Below are 16,436 nucleotides of genomic sequence, written 5' to 3' on the forward strand. Positions count from 1 at the left end.
ATATTAGTTTTCATTTGGCAATAAAATACCTAAATACAAGAGAAATGCTGAATAAAGACAGCTGAGCAGTTAGACATGGTTTCCATGCATAAACTTTATTTGTATCTGCTTATTAAAACAGGGTTTCCTGATACAACAAATAACAATGTATACATATATTAATAAAATCAAACTGACGTTAAGTTCTGTTGTCTTGTTTTCTGCATGGTAATACACACTAAACTAATGAAATATTTCTTGTTGTTTATATTATTTTTTTATTTTAAATTATTTTTTTTATTTTAATGAAACTTGTACCTTTGAAATCTGTTCCAGAATAACCTTTTTGCAAACGCAGTAAATGAAATATTACTTTTAAACCAAAACTTTAACAATGAAAGTGGTTTAATCCAAATCTGATAGCAAATAAAGAATTTATTTGTTCAGTTTAAGAAAAGTATTTCTATACAGATTTCCCAGCCTTATAGTTTTCTCTTTGATATATAGACACAAATAAAACCACTAAGGTGGTACACCTGCCAGGAACAGTGATCCATGAGATGCTTGGCTAAAAGATAAACATGAGCATTGCCCTCCATGGAAGATGAGGCTTAATGTTTAAAGCTAGCTTTATAATATTGTCACACTTTGAAAAAGAAAAAAAATCTTGCTGCAAACACACGTCATTCATGAACTGCTCCTTCAACTGACCAATTACATTTTCCTCCATCATCATCATCATCATCATCATCATCATCATCATCATCATCATCATCATCCCAAAGACCCCCCACAGCTTTGCAGCTACTCTTTACTTTATGATACATTTTTGGCCTTTTTCTGCTGCTTCACTTCAATGAAAAGTTTAAATTTCACAAGTAAGCATTCAGTACAAGAACAAGAAAGCATGAATATTACTGGAACAACATTTTGACAAATGAAGATGATTTTCCAAGATGACACCAAGACCGTCTCTGTCTCAAATGTTGCTGTACAGGTTATAATCCTGGAACAAATTTGAGAAGAACGATAATCAGTTACATCATTTTCTAGACTTTATCAATTTATTTCCCACAGACTGAACCATACAATAAAGCTATAGGACAGCTTTTGGTAAACTTATAGGGTCTTGCTGTAGTGTTTTTTGGTCAAATAAGATATCATTGTGTCATAAGTAATAAAATCTTTGTAATGTTGGTTACATTCATGTGTGAAGCACTGCTCAAAAATACAATAAATGTAGCTGCTTTTAATTTTTTTCTTTTGAAATGACCTGACTGACAAAGTGTTCAGACCCATACTGAGGAGGAAACACAGGTGCCTACTTTTCTATGAAATGTATTTTTCTTTCCTCAAGGCGGATATAGTCATATATAAATATTTTGGTGTTGTTTTTTTCCTAATGTTTAACAGTGAAGTCAAGAAAGAAACTACAGCCCATCACACCCTCACTAACCTGAGGTGTTGCAGGAGCAGGTCGCCTTTGGTTCCTGGATCAAAAACAGGAAGCAGATCATTAATAATCAACTAAAAACATCACAACAGTTACCTAATTAAAGCCTCAAAGTGATACTTACTTCTTTGGGGATGGAAGACGTGGTTTAGAGACGTGAGTGTTCAGGTCTACAGTGTCAGGGTTATTTCTGGGAATGAGAGAAAATCATACATCAGAGTTTGTGTGCTTAAAAATGTTTTTATAGGAGAAAATAAAAAATTATAAATAACCAACATTGAGGTTAGCGATGTTGTCATTGTTCTTGTGATAAATTTCTTTAATGCAATGTTTAGTATTTTGGGGGCTAATAACACAGAAAACTACCTTGAATATCTGCTCCAGAATGACCTCCTGCAAAAGAAAAAAATTAGGTATTGAAGAGAAACCTAAACATTTGTTTAGGTGTTTAAAGTCTAACTGAAAAACCAATGAAATTAATCTACCTGTCATCCTGCCACCTGACTCTGTCCTCCTCTGTTCTTCTGTGAAAACAACAAAAAAAAAGTTGTAAATATGGGATTAAATTGAAGGTTAAAAGGGAGAGTTTGCTTTCAAACGTTCTTACCGAGAAAAGCGACTCCAAATTGATCTCCTGTGTAAAGAAACAGTTTTTAGAATGTGGGTCAAATTAATTAGTCCAGTTTGAAAGCAGAAGTCTGCTTACATACTGTTTTTCTGGCCTAGGAGGTTTCTCCCTGTCTTCCTGAGGATATCTCCTAGGTATTTTCAATAATAGCTTTAATGGTATGAATAGAAAAAAGAGAGGCCAGCTTGCTAAAGGTTTTTACCCAAGCTTACCTGGAAAATCTATCCCACAGAGATCTCCTGTGAAAGTTTAAATTACAGAAACACATTTTTACAATGCTCATTCAAAGTGACTTTTTCATGAAACTAGCATTCTTTTCATGCCAAATCTTTAAACAAAGAGCCAGACTGTGTTGGAGATGACTCAGTATCAGTAAATAAGCTCAGTAGATTTGCTCAGTATCAGGAAATTTCTCTGAGTTGTAGCCATCTTTTTCGTTTGAGTCAGGTTGACTCAAGAAGTTAATCAGGTGCAGCTGCACATCCAAGGATTTGGCACATTTCATTCAAATCTGTCCACTGGGTAATGAGATATTCTGCCCACCTTTCCTGGCGTTGGGTGATAATCTGCAGCTGAAAGAGCTTAGTGACTCATTTATTTCTCACTGACATTGATGCAAGCATCAGGTATGTTGATATGAGCTGAATATCCTTATTCAGTCACATTTATATTATAAAGCTAAAGTAAAATAACAACTTAAACCCATTATGCAATTCACTGTCTTAGATGTATGCAATATGTAATATAGATATAAATAAAAATGACTTGAAAGAGAATTATTCATAATCAAAGAAAATGTTTTAAAACAGAATGTTAAAGAACAGCTTTTTCCCTTGAGAAACAGTTTAAGCAGATCTTAGTATAAATTTGAATTCAGACCTTTTCTCTGGTCGAGGTGGTGGTCTCAGTGGGTCATTGGCCCGTTTCCTGTTGGTGAGAAAATAAATCAGTTAAAAACTGGGTTTATTGAAGCCAACAAGAGTTACACTAATTGCTTTTAATTTTAGGAAGGCAACTACTAACATCAGCTGAACTTATATTAGAAATCTTTTGGAAAGCTTCAACTTGAAATGTTTACTCAACATTTTCCTGTAGAGAAATACTCCCAACACTACAGCTAGGCTCATCAGTAGAAGTGTGACTGGAAAGGCCACTGGGGCGACTTTTTGAAACTGGTGCATCGACGTTCCTGGTGAAGGAAAGATTTCATGCCAACACATTAAGAAAAGCACTCAGTTAGCTGTATAAAATACTTCCATGGCATACACAGAGCAGATGAATGTTGGGCTCTAACCTTTGACCATAAGCGTGACCGTGTTTTTGCCCTGTTGCTTTCCACGCCAGAAGGTGGCAGTACAGGCCAGGTTTCTGGCTCCGTCTCCTTCAGCAACCATAAACGTGATGGTGGACGTCCTCTGCCAGACGCCTCGTTGTATCAAAGAGTCCGACACTTGGCTGGTGATTTTGGGAACACTCCATGAAAACTCTGGAGGATGTGATGAACACGTGTGACTGACAGAGCAAGAGACAGACACAGTCGAACCAACGGTCACTTCAGCTGGAACTGCGCTCATCACTGGTTTGTCTGGGGAAGCTGAGGATGGAAAACACAAAGTAGTGTTACAGAGAGTAAAAGGTAAACAGCAGTTCACATTTGAATCATCTTAATAAGTCTAGACCTTTCATTTTAATAAAAGCACAGCTGTTGTTGAATCTGTACTTTACAGATTCTCTTTGTGCATGGAAACAGAAAGGGCCATTGTCAAAAGGTTTGATGTCGTCGATCTCCATTGAGCAGTCTCCTTCGTGCAGATTACCCAACAATTTGGTTCGATCTTTAAAATGGTCCATAACAGAATTCCGTTCATTGTGGAAGACGATGCTGTGCCCAGATCTTTTGTACCAGATGCCACGGGTCATGAGTTCATGGTCTTTGCTCTGGAAACTGCAGGGGATCACCACACAGGACCGGGTCAGAGCACTGAAGCTGTGAGGGACGTCTGCTTCACGAACTTGGAGTTCTATCAAGAAAAAGAAAGAAAAGAACTGGGGAATTAAAAAAAAGTCTGTCCATCTCTTTGAAATCAGTCCATTTGTCATGTGGAAATAAATATTTGGAGAGATTTGAAAAGAGAACCCACCACCAGTGTCAAAAGGTTCATCTTCTCCAAACTTGTACTCGTATGCTGTGGGAAAAGAATAATATTTTTTAAAACCTGTTTAAATGCTATGTTACATTATGTAAAATGTCTCCTTTCACTCTCTGTCAATGATAACAATGTAAAGCCACATTCATGTTACCATGGTCATAGTGGGTGGAATGGTTGACCAAATCAAGGATTCAGATCATATCATGGTTTCAGGGTCATTTGTTTAGTTTGTCAATGTTTTCTCAACAAAACAATGTTTGTATTAGTTCTACTAAATGTATTACTGAATGTATTAGTTTGCTCGATCAGTCAATCTCATCAGTCAACCAGGAGTTTAATAAACTTTTATAATGCTCTGGTCAGCACATGCATGTTTGCATAGGAGCACAAACATTGAGAAAACAGTGACAAACTAAACAAATGGCCTCATGCAAAACATTAGGTTTAGCCAATATAGCATCCTGTCACACAAGTATGACATATTTTAGCTGTTTTATATGGTAAAAAAAATCACTATAAAAGAGGCACCAGTCTGGCTAAACATCAGTCTGACTTTTATAGGAGAACTTCTTCCTTCTTTATTCTCTGTTCTCTAAAACTGACGTCACAGCGGATAAGGCACTAACTATTAAAAACTGTTTGACAGAACTTTTTTTTTTGTCTTTAACAAATTGCTGGGTTCTCAGGTGGGGCTGGGGTCATTGTAACTTTTTTATAACCCTTCCAGAACAACAAGGTCTCTAACAGTGTCAAACTAATAGGTGAACATGATCAGTGACGCTTAAAAACTCACGTCCTATTTTAAGATCTGCAGAGGCCGAGGTTTCCCCTTTACTAAACTCTGCCGTGCATTTCAGTTTTTTTCCATTGTCCCCCAAAGAGCCAATAAACGTCAGATTGGATGAAATGTTGTAAAAGTCCTTGGTGATTTCCATGGTTTTCACTGTACTCAGCATGTCTGGAAAATTCCAAACGATGGATGGTTTATTTTTCTTGCAGCTGTAGGTAACTGAACAAACAACACTCCGTGCTGTGCCCTCTATCATCTCGCCTGGTGGGTTAATCATGGTGATTTCTTCATATAGACCTGAACAGAAAAAAACAACAGTGAGACCTAAAGTTAAAGAACATTTTAGGATCTTACTGAATTATAAATCACTAATGTGCTCACATTCAACATTCAGCTGAAGTTCCTTTCTGGCTTTTTGACCACCAGGATAGGCAACGTTACACTCCACACTCTTGTGTTGTTCTTCTGCGGTCCAAGTTCGTTCTACTGTTCTCTCCCAAACTCCATCTGATACCTGAGAGTCTGTGACCCGGTCTGTACCAGGAATACCACTTAGAGTAAAGACAGGAGGAGCTGTGATACATGTATGGCGGACAGTGCAAGACACTTTGCTCTCAACTCCCACCTTAGGGGCAACAATGAGGATTATCTGTGGTTCTTCTGCATTTTCTAAAAGAACAAAACAAAAATGAAAGAGACAGAACGTAAACGAATCCTGAAATTTAGAATTTCATCAGAAATATTGGAAGATCTGATTTAATTTACTAGGCCAATAATTGTAAGCATACGTTATTGTAAATAATAATCATAATAAAGTTGGTGGATGAACGATGTACAAATTTAAGCTATGAAGGTTTAAGTAACTGTTTATTTGCTTGTAGTTTTTTCTTATGAAAGCCATTTTGCTTCAACAAAGACATTTTTATTCAATTAAGGCAGATAATTAAAATCATAACTTAATCTAAAATCTTCTCCTAGCTGTTGGTTGTCATAGGACATGTTGAAAAATCCCAAGAATATACTTGATTACAAACACTGACCTGACTTAAAGATAAAAAGAGAAATGCTTACCTGAAACTTCAAGCTGAGTGGATTTATCGATGAATGAGTGGCCCTGTGAGTGGAAGGAAGTAATTGAGTCCTTATCAATCCATGGGTACAGTCGGTCCTTGTTGTGTGACATCTCCAGCTTGTCTATCTTCAGACTACAATTCCCCTCTGATACAGATCCAATTAGACTGGTTATCCCAGCAAATTTACTGATGATGTTTCCTTCTTTTTGGTTGTACACAGATGGGTATCCTTTACTCTGGTACAAGTACCATATGACTTGGAGGCCATCTGGCTTGGATTTACTGTAACTGAACTTGCAAGGAATGATGATACATGACCCCTTCAATCCCGGCAGACTTTCCGGAGTAGAGAAAGACCAATCCAAGGAAAGCATGTTTCCTGTAAAATATATATAAATATATATTCATCAAGTATTCAATTAATTTTTATTAACATAATAAGTGGTTCAGAAAATTAGCTGAGTGAAAACAAAAGTTCAGGTTCTGATGGGAGATTGTTTGGATTGTTTTCATCAAGCTTTCCTAACTTTAACCACCTTGAATCCTAAACCTAATGAAGTTTTCTAACCAAAGTACATGTGGTATTGTAAGGAGACAACAGGCTTTTAGATCCTGTCAAAAGAGACCACTACAAACACAATAAGTGTAAACCAAAACCTCTTGTGAGAAAACAATTATTTAACCAAATTTTAGCACAAGTATCTGTGCATACAGTGTCTAAAAACTGTGCAAAAGTCTCAAGTCATTCCTCATTTGTTGATCTTTTGTTTTGTTTCAGTTTTTTTTAAGAAGACATACTGTGTAAAAGTGGACTTTTGAAGATCTTTAAAGGTTTTCTTTACTTTTGTCTTCTTTTTCACTCATTTTCTGTCCATTACTTGATCATTTTCAAAGTGTTGTTTTAGTTATGGTATCAACCATTCATCCATAAAAAGGCTCCTTAACACAAAAGATAAGCCAGTGTTCTATCAACAAAAAACAGAAAACCTAGCAAATAAGAAATTTTAAACTGGATCTTTAGGCTCTTTGACACAAGCAGCCTGTCACAATTGTCAAGATCGGGGGTTACGGAAAAGAACCCTGAGCGCAGACTCAACTTCAAAGAAACTTAATTTAATAAGAAAAATAAACAAAACAAAAGCTGACGTGGCAGCAACTCAAAGAGAACAAAAAATCCAGGAACACAGCAGGGTAAGACGACAAGGAACCAAGGCACAGAGAACAGTGACAAACGACAAACAATGAACCGACGGCTAGTGAGAGAAAAGATCGGGTGTTTAAATGCTGAGGGTAACGAGGAAAGTGGAAACAGGTGAGTGGAGATGATGACAGACAGGTGGAGATGGGCGTGGCAAGGAGGACAAAAGAGAGACGGAGGAGGAGTGAATACTGAGTATGAACAGGAAAAACCAAACTTAAACACTAACAGAAACCCACAACAAAACAATAAAGAAAACAAAACAGAAACACAAAAAATCCTAATCCTCACAACAATGACAGAATTTGTTAATTTCTTTGCATAAAAAATACCAAAGATGACACAGATTGACATATATAACAGTACTTTAGTACCAACAAAATGATTCCCAAACAGTTATGAGCTTAAAACATGGCATACAGTAGAATCAACTGAAGAACGATCCATCTTTCAGATTCTGTGTCAGGTCTTTGTTGATTTTGTTTCTATTTTTTTAAAACCATGACTTTCAGATACTGTTCATATGCTGCAGAAAATCTTTTCAAGCCTGGCTTATATTCTTTTGTCATGATCATAAAAAAAAAACACAGTGGACTATATGCTGCCATGGTCAAGTATAAGATCTGGTCCAACACAAAAACCTTCAAAATAACTTAAGAAAGCCTTTTTTAAAAATAAAAAAGCCTGACTCTTTGGGATGCAAAGTTATTTTGTTTTTAAATAGGGTGATTTAAAACTTTTGCACATTACTACATACACTATGTTCAGGATTTGTAAATAATGTGGAAGAAATGGGGATAAATGGTGGTGAGTAGGGTAGTAAATACTTTAAATTGTCAACTTTTATTGACACTTACTTTTTACCCGTAGGGGGATGCTTGTTTCAGTACGTCCTTCAGAGTATTGGGCACTACATGTTAGTTGTTTTCCATGGTCTTTAGCTGCTGATGTGAAGGTCAACGTGGAAACAGTTTTCCACAGAGCCTGTCCTGATACTTCAGATGTTGATGTGGAAGCTGGCATACTAGCATAGTTCCATGTGAGAGTTGGTGCATAGTGAGGGCAAGTATATAAGGCAGTGCAGGTTACCGTTGCTGCAACACCTTCAAGAAATTCAGTTGATGGAGGACTGATGCTTAGTTCTAAAAAGGAGCCTGAAGTTTTAAACAGTGAACAAATGGTTAATAAAGTTTAAAGACAGCATAAAACATTACTTTATTCTTAATAGCAATTACATACATGTGGCCCTTATGGTTGTAGAAGTGCTTGCTCTTTTACCACCATGGTGTTGGACAGTGCACTCTATTGTTTCATCTTGTTTCATGATGGTGAAATCTGTTGTTTTGGTGACTCTATATACGCCACCACCAAGACTATTTTCAGTTTGATGCTGGTCTTTCGGTGGGATGTTTAAACTCAGGGTCGGGGAATTACGGTAACATGTGTGATCAGCAGAGCATTTCACTGTTACCGTCTTTCCAACCTTCCTTTCACCAGTGATTGTAATTTCCGGTTCCTCTGGGCGGTCTACAAAAGGAAATGTGAAAAACTGAAAAAAAGTACAACAGCATAATAATTATTTTGGATGCAAAAGTTCTCACTGGCAACATACCTACGACTTCAATCCTTACAGTTTTATCAAAGAATCGGTGGGTGATTTTCCACACATTATCTACCCAAGGATAAAGTTTGTCTCTGTGGTGGAACCAGGTTACTTCGCTGATATATAGACTGCATCTGTTGTCATTTGTATGCACGCTTGTTCTTCCTCTGTATTGGTCTATGACATCATTTGGGTGCCAGTTGTCACAAACCAAAGGGTAGCTATAGTCTTCCCACTGGTACCAAACAACAGGACTTGGTCTTGTAGGTGGATATCTATAGTCGTAAAAACTGCAAGGGATATAGACGCAGGAACCCTCCAAGGCTTTAATACTGCTTGGCATGGATACATACCAAGCCTCAGATGTCCAGAAAACATAACCTGCAAGAGAAAAAAATTGCTCAAGTTAAACTATATAACTCAGTTGTTATTTATATGTTTAACAAACATTAAAGAAAAAAAATGTTCAATTACCCAGAGCCAAGAAGTGTAGGAGCAAGGGGCTGAATCGAGACATTGCTGAATTAATGAAGGGTGTATGATATCTAAAAGACACATAAAATTAGTTTACATAATGCATTGAAGCTGTATGTACAAATACAATGATAATTTAAAAAATCTGTATATTTTAACATTTATGACAAAGATGTACAGTAATTTTCATTCCTTATTCACAAAAAGGCTCTGAAAAGTTCAGAGCTTTTACTCCGTCAATCCAAGACAAGGATTTTCACAGTTCTGTCACCCTCAATGATTGGTAATTTATCCCATTCACTCTCACATGGTAATATCTGGAGTAAAGAGTTAATGATGGGGTCACATATCCACAGGAGATGGGTTCTTATTCCCATCGTATCTTTTTGAGACTTTTTTGAATATTAAAGTTAATTTCATGACTGTAACAGCTATCTAATACTTGTCTTCTATTCACCATGCAGAAAATGAAATTTGATTCAATGTTAAAAAATGTTTAAATGGGACCTTTTAGGTTTTGTACTTGCTTTTGGGTCTCTACTGCTTCTAGAAACAGTCCTAGTCCAAAAAAAAAAACACCCAGCATTTTTTAACAATAAGTAAATGTTTTCCGGTATCTGCAAAACAACCTGTTTTAAAAACCTCGAGATTATTGCGTCACAATCCCCGTTACCTAGCAACCCAAGTTGCTTTTTATTCTGTTTATACACTCTGCTCATTTCTTGGTATTATGCAGGCACTTCTTATAGTGAATTATCACTTGTCATATTTTCTATAAAGGGATGCCAGCTTGGCCTTGTTTCTACAGACTGACTGTTCAGTTGCATTGAATACAATGAAGTAGCTCACCACAAGAAGGAGCTGCTTCTCTAACTTATAATGATATTTAAGGCAAGCTGGGAAGACAAGTAAAACAAAATGGTGTTCATTGTTTAAAAAAAAGTGTTTTAGAGAAGTAACCGCCGCAGTCTGATTCTCATGACCTTCTATAGGGGGTGTGATCACACTCAACATCAGTCAGGTTACAAAAGGTCTCTTAAAGAGGAGCTTTAGAAACAATAAGGAACAACACTTCCCCTTTTAGGTTTCAGGTTTGGACAGGTTTTTATAAGAAATTATCTGAAAAGCTGTTTCAGAATTATTTTCTGCTATTGTGAGTTCATTCAGCTAGAACATTTTTGTTTGTTTTGTTTTCTTTTGTTTTTGGAAAAAAAACAATAACATTAGAGACCAGCCAACTTGGAAAATATATTTGCGTAATAACTCGAATTATACTGAAAACTTTCCACTACAAAAACTACAAAAACATCCCATTTGCGTATTTTAATAAGCAATCACAGTTTTTAACATGTTGGCCAAAGAAAAAAATTGCCAAAAAGTTGCAAAATGCAAGAATACTGTACTACAAAGAACATTTAGATCATTTACAATTTCTTTATTACAAAACTAAAACTAAGTTTGCCAAAACCAAATTTTTTTGTGCATCAAAAAATATTTAAATGGTCAAAATACTATTAAATCTGATTACAAAGCACTTAAGCTGACTAGCTCAGTCTGTTGCCATATTACATAAAAAGGCAAAGTATCCTTGAAGTCTTAGCTGAAAGACAGAAAATCAAGTTTTTGGGCCATATTTCTGATTTTAAACCAAAAGTAATATTTTCTCCAACAAAGCAGTAATATTTGGAAAATGCTGAATGCTGCAAAATTACAACAATATGGAAAGGATCCTAGCACTGACTTACCTCCAAAGCTGATTTCTTTTAAGATTTCTTCCAAATTTTTTGAAAGCACATCTTTTTATCAGCCTCCCAGAAAATGTGGGTGGTGCAAGTTCCCTCCGTAACATAGGACAGTAAAAGAGCTTACTATTAAGCCCCTCCCTGTGAAAAAATACAAATGAAGTAAGTCGTACATGTGTTACAGTAATGTGGCAAGTTTTTAGTACAGAGCAGCATAAAAAAATCCAAATTTACAGTAAAACAAACAGCTGTAACTCTGTCATTTCTCGGTATAAATGATCTTAGTTTGGCATGAAAACAGTAATTATTCATTATTCTTAGTTTTGTTGAAATACTGGAAAAAAACCCTGAAAACAAAGAAAACAAAAACAAAGAAATAAGAAGAAGAAGAGGAAAAGAAGAAAACTAACTATTGAGATTTTAACAACTGGTTCGATGAGTGTTTTTGTTCTGTGTAGGACCTCCTGAATCTGTTCTTTTTATTACTCTAAATTAGATTGTAATTGATCAAGAAACCAGATGTAAAACCAGTGATTATGAGCACAAAGTAAAAAAAAAAAGATTGTTTAGTGGGGTCACAAATGAAGTGAGACTGACTTTCCATATACATGTATTTTTTGCAGCTTATGTTCATTTATGAGGCAGACTCATTTTGATTGATTTGTGTTTGGTAAGATCTAAGTATTTAAATTGTTTGATTTTTTTCTATTTTAAATATGGTACTGATGCATGATACAGCCTGGTAAGTACCAGGTACATACCCTGATACCAAAATTGTAAATGTTCATTCACCTCCTAACTCTGCTGAGAACATCTTACCCTTTTGATAGAGATGGAAACAGAACTAGCAGTTTAGTGAAGCATAAAACTGTCTGCTGATTCATACTGAACCCACTTAAAGAGGCTGCATCTCTTTCATTGTTTAAGTAAAAATGTAAAGTTTTATCTAATCTGTTTCACAACTGACTCAGATTGTTCCTACAGAAGGTGCTGATCCCTTGGCAGGTGTTCTTCTGTCTGTCTGTCTGTCTGTCTGTCTGTCTGTCTGTCTGTCTGTCTGTCTGTCTGTCTGTCTGTCTGTCTGTCTGTGGACTAATTTGTCAAAGTTGTAACATCACAAAATGTGAAGGATGCAGTTACAAAACCTGTTTATTGTTCTAAGTGATAAGCTCCCAATCACTGAGGGGTTTTGTTTTCTTTCTAAATGTAGAATATGCAAATCTTGTGACCTTTAAAGGGAGATGAATTCTAGGTTTTCACAACCCCTCTTCCTCCTCTCACTCACCAGTAATACTCATCTATTCCTAACAGCACACGGCATAATCGTTAAACTGCAGAGAATGCTGAACAATGTATTCACACCAACAAAAACGCAGATTTACTGTAAACTGCTATTTGTGTGTTGGACCGTATCCATTCATGACTACCATTCTGCCTGCTGATATTGTTCTGATGTAGTAAATAAAATGCATTTATCTATCTAGTTGGTCGGTTGAATGTGTCTTTAGTGATCAGTGTACTGTTTGTTGTCCATTATTTAAAGTTTTATGTAGATTATGCAGTTTCACTATGAGAAAGTGCTGGCTTTATGTGACTGAAACGTATTAAAATCATAAGCATAAAAAAATGAAAAGGTGTTTACTATTCTAGATCACCTATTCATTTAACTGCTTTTCTATTGTCATTGTTATCTTCTTTGTTGGATTACAAATCAGAACATTTTCAGTCACACAGTTATTTAACAGGATTCATTGTCAATATTAGTTGTGTTTAATGCACAAACAACAAAAGGCTTTACGTTCCTTTCAAGGAATACAAATCACCCGCCAGCTTTCATGCGATATTCTGATGTCATGTGTGATGAGTGAGTGCTCAGAGTATGTGTTGTTAATGAGTCTCAGCTACTACCACCAAACTTTAGCTCAGTATCTGTAAACTGACTGAGTTGGAGCCATTTCTGGGTTTGCCTCGTCCCATCAGCTGTCGCAGCCATCTTGAATCAGGTTGACCCCAAAAGTTAATCAGTTATAGAGGCGCCTTCAAACGATTACTTTGCTTTAAAGTCTGTCCAGGAATTTAGGAGATATTTTGCTAACATAACAGACAAACGCACACAGACTCAAGCACAAACATCATATGAGGCTTTAGGCCTCAAACAAACTTGGGCCGGCCCTGCAGGCAGGTCTTTAAGCTGCTGAGTGTTATTCTGAAGCAGCCATGTTTTGTTTGAAGTAGAGTGCTTTAGATAGTACTTTCTCCTTATTCTTTTCTGTCGTGGCTGTTAACACAATGGAGTTAAATAAAATGTGCACCTGCTTCTAGCTGGGAGGCGTGATCACCTGAGACGGCCGTATTTGTCGTCTAATTCATGAACTCATCACAGATGTCTGTACCCACCTGTCAAAATGGTCAAATCTGTACAATATATTTGAAATACATTTTGTGTGAGCTTTAGGACTTTTTTAAATAATGAAACAAAAATGTTTAAACAATAGATAAAATCAATCAGCGTCTTCTAAGATAATATGTACATTTTAGAAAGTCTGGACATTTCAGAGATCTCACACAGAGAATAATAACTGCTGGGAATGGTGCAAAAAATTTCTGCACTTCCTTTTATTTCTGTTTTTAGTCTCATTTCTCAATCATTTTAATAAATGAACCAATGAATAAGAAGCTGTTCAGCTCAATTCCAGTAAGAGATTTCAATCATATTTTTAAAAAATCCTCATTTGACATTTGTTCCAGTCTCTTGATTTATATTCTGCTTTTATTTGTTTATTTTCAGAGTATTAAAAAGTTTATATAGTAACAGTTACTGTAGAAACAAAGTGGCCTCCCTAATGAATAGATTTAGTTGAGCCAACGTCTCTCGGGTCACGAGCGCCCTCTTGTCCATCTTTTACTTTGATATTTTGTTCTTTCTTTGACTTTCTTTGATCCCTGTTTTTGTTTAATTGTAAAATCATTTCATTTAACTCATAATTCACAAATTGTTCTTTGCTAAACAGGCTGTAAATCCAATGACAAAAAACAAAACATATTTGAAAAATTCTTAAACATAGACTGCAGTTGTGAGTGTCTGGTTAGTGAAGAAAAAGAGTGCCAACAATTTGATTTGTTAAACATACATGAGCACTAAAAAAATAAAAATGATACAATAAAGTTCAGCTTTTAAGCTTCACATAGTTCAATACAAAGTTGAGTTACTGAGATTCAGTGTAATAATATGCAACAAGCAAAGAAGTGATTCTATTAGTTACTGAAAATATTTTTTTTACCTGCTAAAAAAAAATTACCACTCACAAACAGGTCTCGTTTAAAACTGACCAAAAACTTTCATAAAACCTGTAGCTGTTTGTGGGTTGGACTACAAACAGCTGGCTGTGTTTTGCACTTGGTGTCAGGAGCGGCGAACCCAATACGCAGACTCATAGTGTTCCTGAAATAAGATGATTTATTTAAAAGCAACAAGAAACACGACAAAGAATGACACAGGTTTTAGCTCGTATTCAGCTCGGTTTTAAAGGCAGAGAGAGGGTAATTAGGGAAAGTGGGCACAGGTGAGTGATTACAACTTGGATCAGGTGAAGATGGGCGTGGCAGGGAAAACAAGTGACTGACTGAGGAGAAGTGAAAAATGACATGAAACAAAGACACAACGAACAAAGACTAAACATAAAGACAACTAAATAACAAAATACAAGGAACAAATAAACCCAAACTTCAACATGGAAAATAACAATAACCCCCAAATCCTGACACTCTGGAGCTTTTGTGTAAAAAAAAAAAAAAGAAAAAAAAAAACTCAACAGACAAACAAAATGGAAAAATAAAACACCTGCCAAGTGCTCCAAACCCTTTCTGTTATAATTTCCACGACAGCTGGTTTTTCAAACTTAAGCACTGACATTAATCAGTAATCGCTTAGCTTATTGTAACAATAAGATAGCAAAGCAAAAGTTAATTAAATGCATAAAAAGACTAACAGAAAAAATGCAAATCATTTACAGAACATGAAAAGCACAAAGTATATAAAATAATGCAACCACCATTTTTCACTTAAAAGAAAACTGCAGTGAGAACAACCATCCTCTGGTCTTCATGAGCTCATGTGTCCTGATGTTTGGGGGCCATTAGAACGAAACCTGTAGATATCACAGCTTTATTTATCGATTCATTTAGATGTGACAACAGAACAAACAAACAAAAAAGGTTCAGATGCTGTTTTCTCACCTGCGAGACATCCTGGACAGCCGGTTCCACATGCTAAATAAAATGGAACATTTTAAAAACATTAAAAGATTTATTACACAATGAAATGAATCTGCTTTACGATTATTTTACCTGCCATCCTGACTTTGCTTATATATGTGTTTTCTCATAGTGTTTGTGTTTAACTGTCTAAATATTTTTCAGTTATAAATTACAAAAATGCCTTCTTGTTACTGTTGAAAAGTGACATTGAAACTGACAAACTACAACTACCAGATTTTCCGCACTATATGGCGCACTGGATTATAAGACTCACTGTTAATGAACGGTCCATTTTTGAACTTTTCTCTTATATAAGCTGCACCAGACTATAAGGCGCATTAGGCGAAACAAAACAGCCCACTGTCTTTTCGGAGACTACTGTACCGACGTAAGCGTCAAGTATAAACGCCTACAGCGTGCGCAGTGCTACAAAGAGTGACTATAACTGAGCCTTAATGCTGCAAGCAGTGTGTCTTTGTAGTTACCAAAGTCGTACTGAAACATTACAACTTCTTACTGTCGCTTTTTGAGAAAATTGATGGCTTTTAAGTGCCCCTTATAGTCCAGAAAATATGGTACATTTCTACCTAGTTACCACTTTGATGCTTTCCAACTTTCACTAAGATGAAAAAAAGCACTTTAAAATAAACACTAAATTTTACAAATTTAATATTAGTTTACATTTGGCAATAAAATACCTAAATACAAGAGAAATGCTGAATAAAGACAGCTGAGTAGTTAGACATGTTTTCCATGCATAAACTTTATTTGTATCTGCTAATTAAAACAGGGTTTCCTGATACAACAAATAACAATGTATACACATATTAATAAAACCACACTGACGTAAGTTGTGTTTTCTGCAAGGTAATACACACTAAACTAATGAAATATTTCTTGATTTCTTGTTATAAAAAAAAAATTCCCTTCTCACCCTCCGCGGGTGGTCTTGTTTCATCCTCTGAGCTCGGGTCCTCTACCAGAGGCCTGGGAGCTTGAGGGTTCTGCGCAGTATCTTGGCTGTGCCTAGAACTGCACATTTCTGGACTGAGATGTCTGATGTTGTTCCTGGGATCTGTTGTAGCCACT

The 16,436-nt window shown here is 36.0% G+C and overlaps 1 protein-coding gene and 1 long non-coding RNA gene across 2 annotated transcripts; both read right to left on the minus strand.

The window, feature by feature from the left end:
• Positions 1-238: 238 nt before the first annotated feature.
• Positions 239-8,743, minus strand: LOC108228766 (myelin-associated glycoprotein). Its single transcript, XM_017404378.3, has 17 exons — positions 8,511-8,743; positions 8,129-8,425; positions 6,072-6,452; positions 5,382-5,669; positions 5,004-5,297; positions 4,202-4,246; positions 3,740-4,081; positions 3,355-3,654; positions 3,144-3,249; positions 2,940-2,987; positions 2,273-2,299; positions 2,040-2,190; positions 1,918-1,956; positions 1,799-1,825; positions 1,557-1,622; positions 1,436-1,469; positions 239-985 (listed from the first exon to the last, which is right to left on the minus strand). The coding sequence occupies exons 1-12, from the start codon at positions 8,593-8,595 to the stop codon at positions 2,103-2,105; spliced, it is 2,301 nt and encodes a 766-aa protein (XP_017259867.2). The 5' UTR covers positions 8,596-8,743; the 3' UTR covers positions 239-985; positions 1,436-1,469; positions 1,557-1,622; positions 1,799-1,825; positions 1,918-1,956; positions 2,040-2,102.
• Positions 8,744-15,097: 6,354 nt separating this feature from the next.
• Positions 15,098-15,454, minus strand: LOC119617810. The gene is made up of 3 exons (XR_005234226.1): positions 15,438-15,454; positions 15,327-15,359; positions 15,098-15,238 (listed from the first exon to the last, which is right to left on the minus strand). It is a non-coding gene; the product is annotated as an uncharacterized LOC119617810 (long non-coding RNA).
• Positions 15,455-16,436: the final 982 nt, after the last annotated feature.

This window comes from Kryptolebias marmoratus, linkage group LG16 (genome assembly GCF_001649575.2).
Source record: "Kryptolebias marmoratus isolate JLee-2015 linkage group LG16, ASM164957v2, whole genome shotgun sequence".
Taxonomy (NCBI): domain Eukaryota; kingdom Metazoa; phylum Chordata; class Actinopteri; order Cyprinodontiformes; family Rivulidae; genus Kryptolebias; species Kryptolebias marmoratus.

Excerpts from the sequence above, each read along its gene's own strand:
- LOC108228766 (XM_017404378.3), bottom strand. The coding sequence starts at position 8,595 with ATGAAACAAGATGAAACAATAGAGTGCACTGTCCAACACCATGGTGGT. Across the intron at positions 8,426-8,510 it reads TACAACCATAAGGGCCACAT|GCTCCTTTTTAGAACTAAGC; the intron begins GTATGTAATTGC and ends TTAAAACTTCAG. Across the intron at positions 3,250-3,354 it reads GGTCACGCTTATGGTCAAAG|GAACGTCGATGCACCAGTTT; the intron begins GTTAGAGCCCAA and ends TTCCTTCACCAG.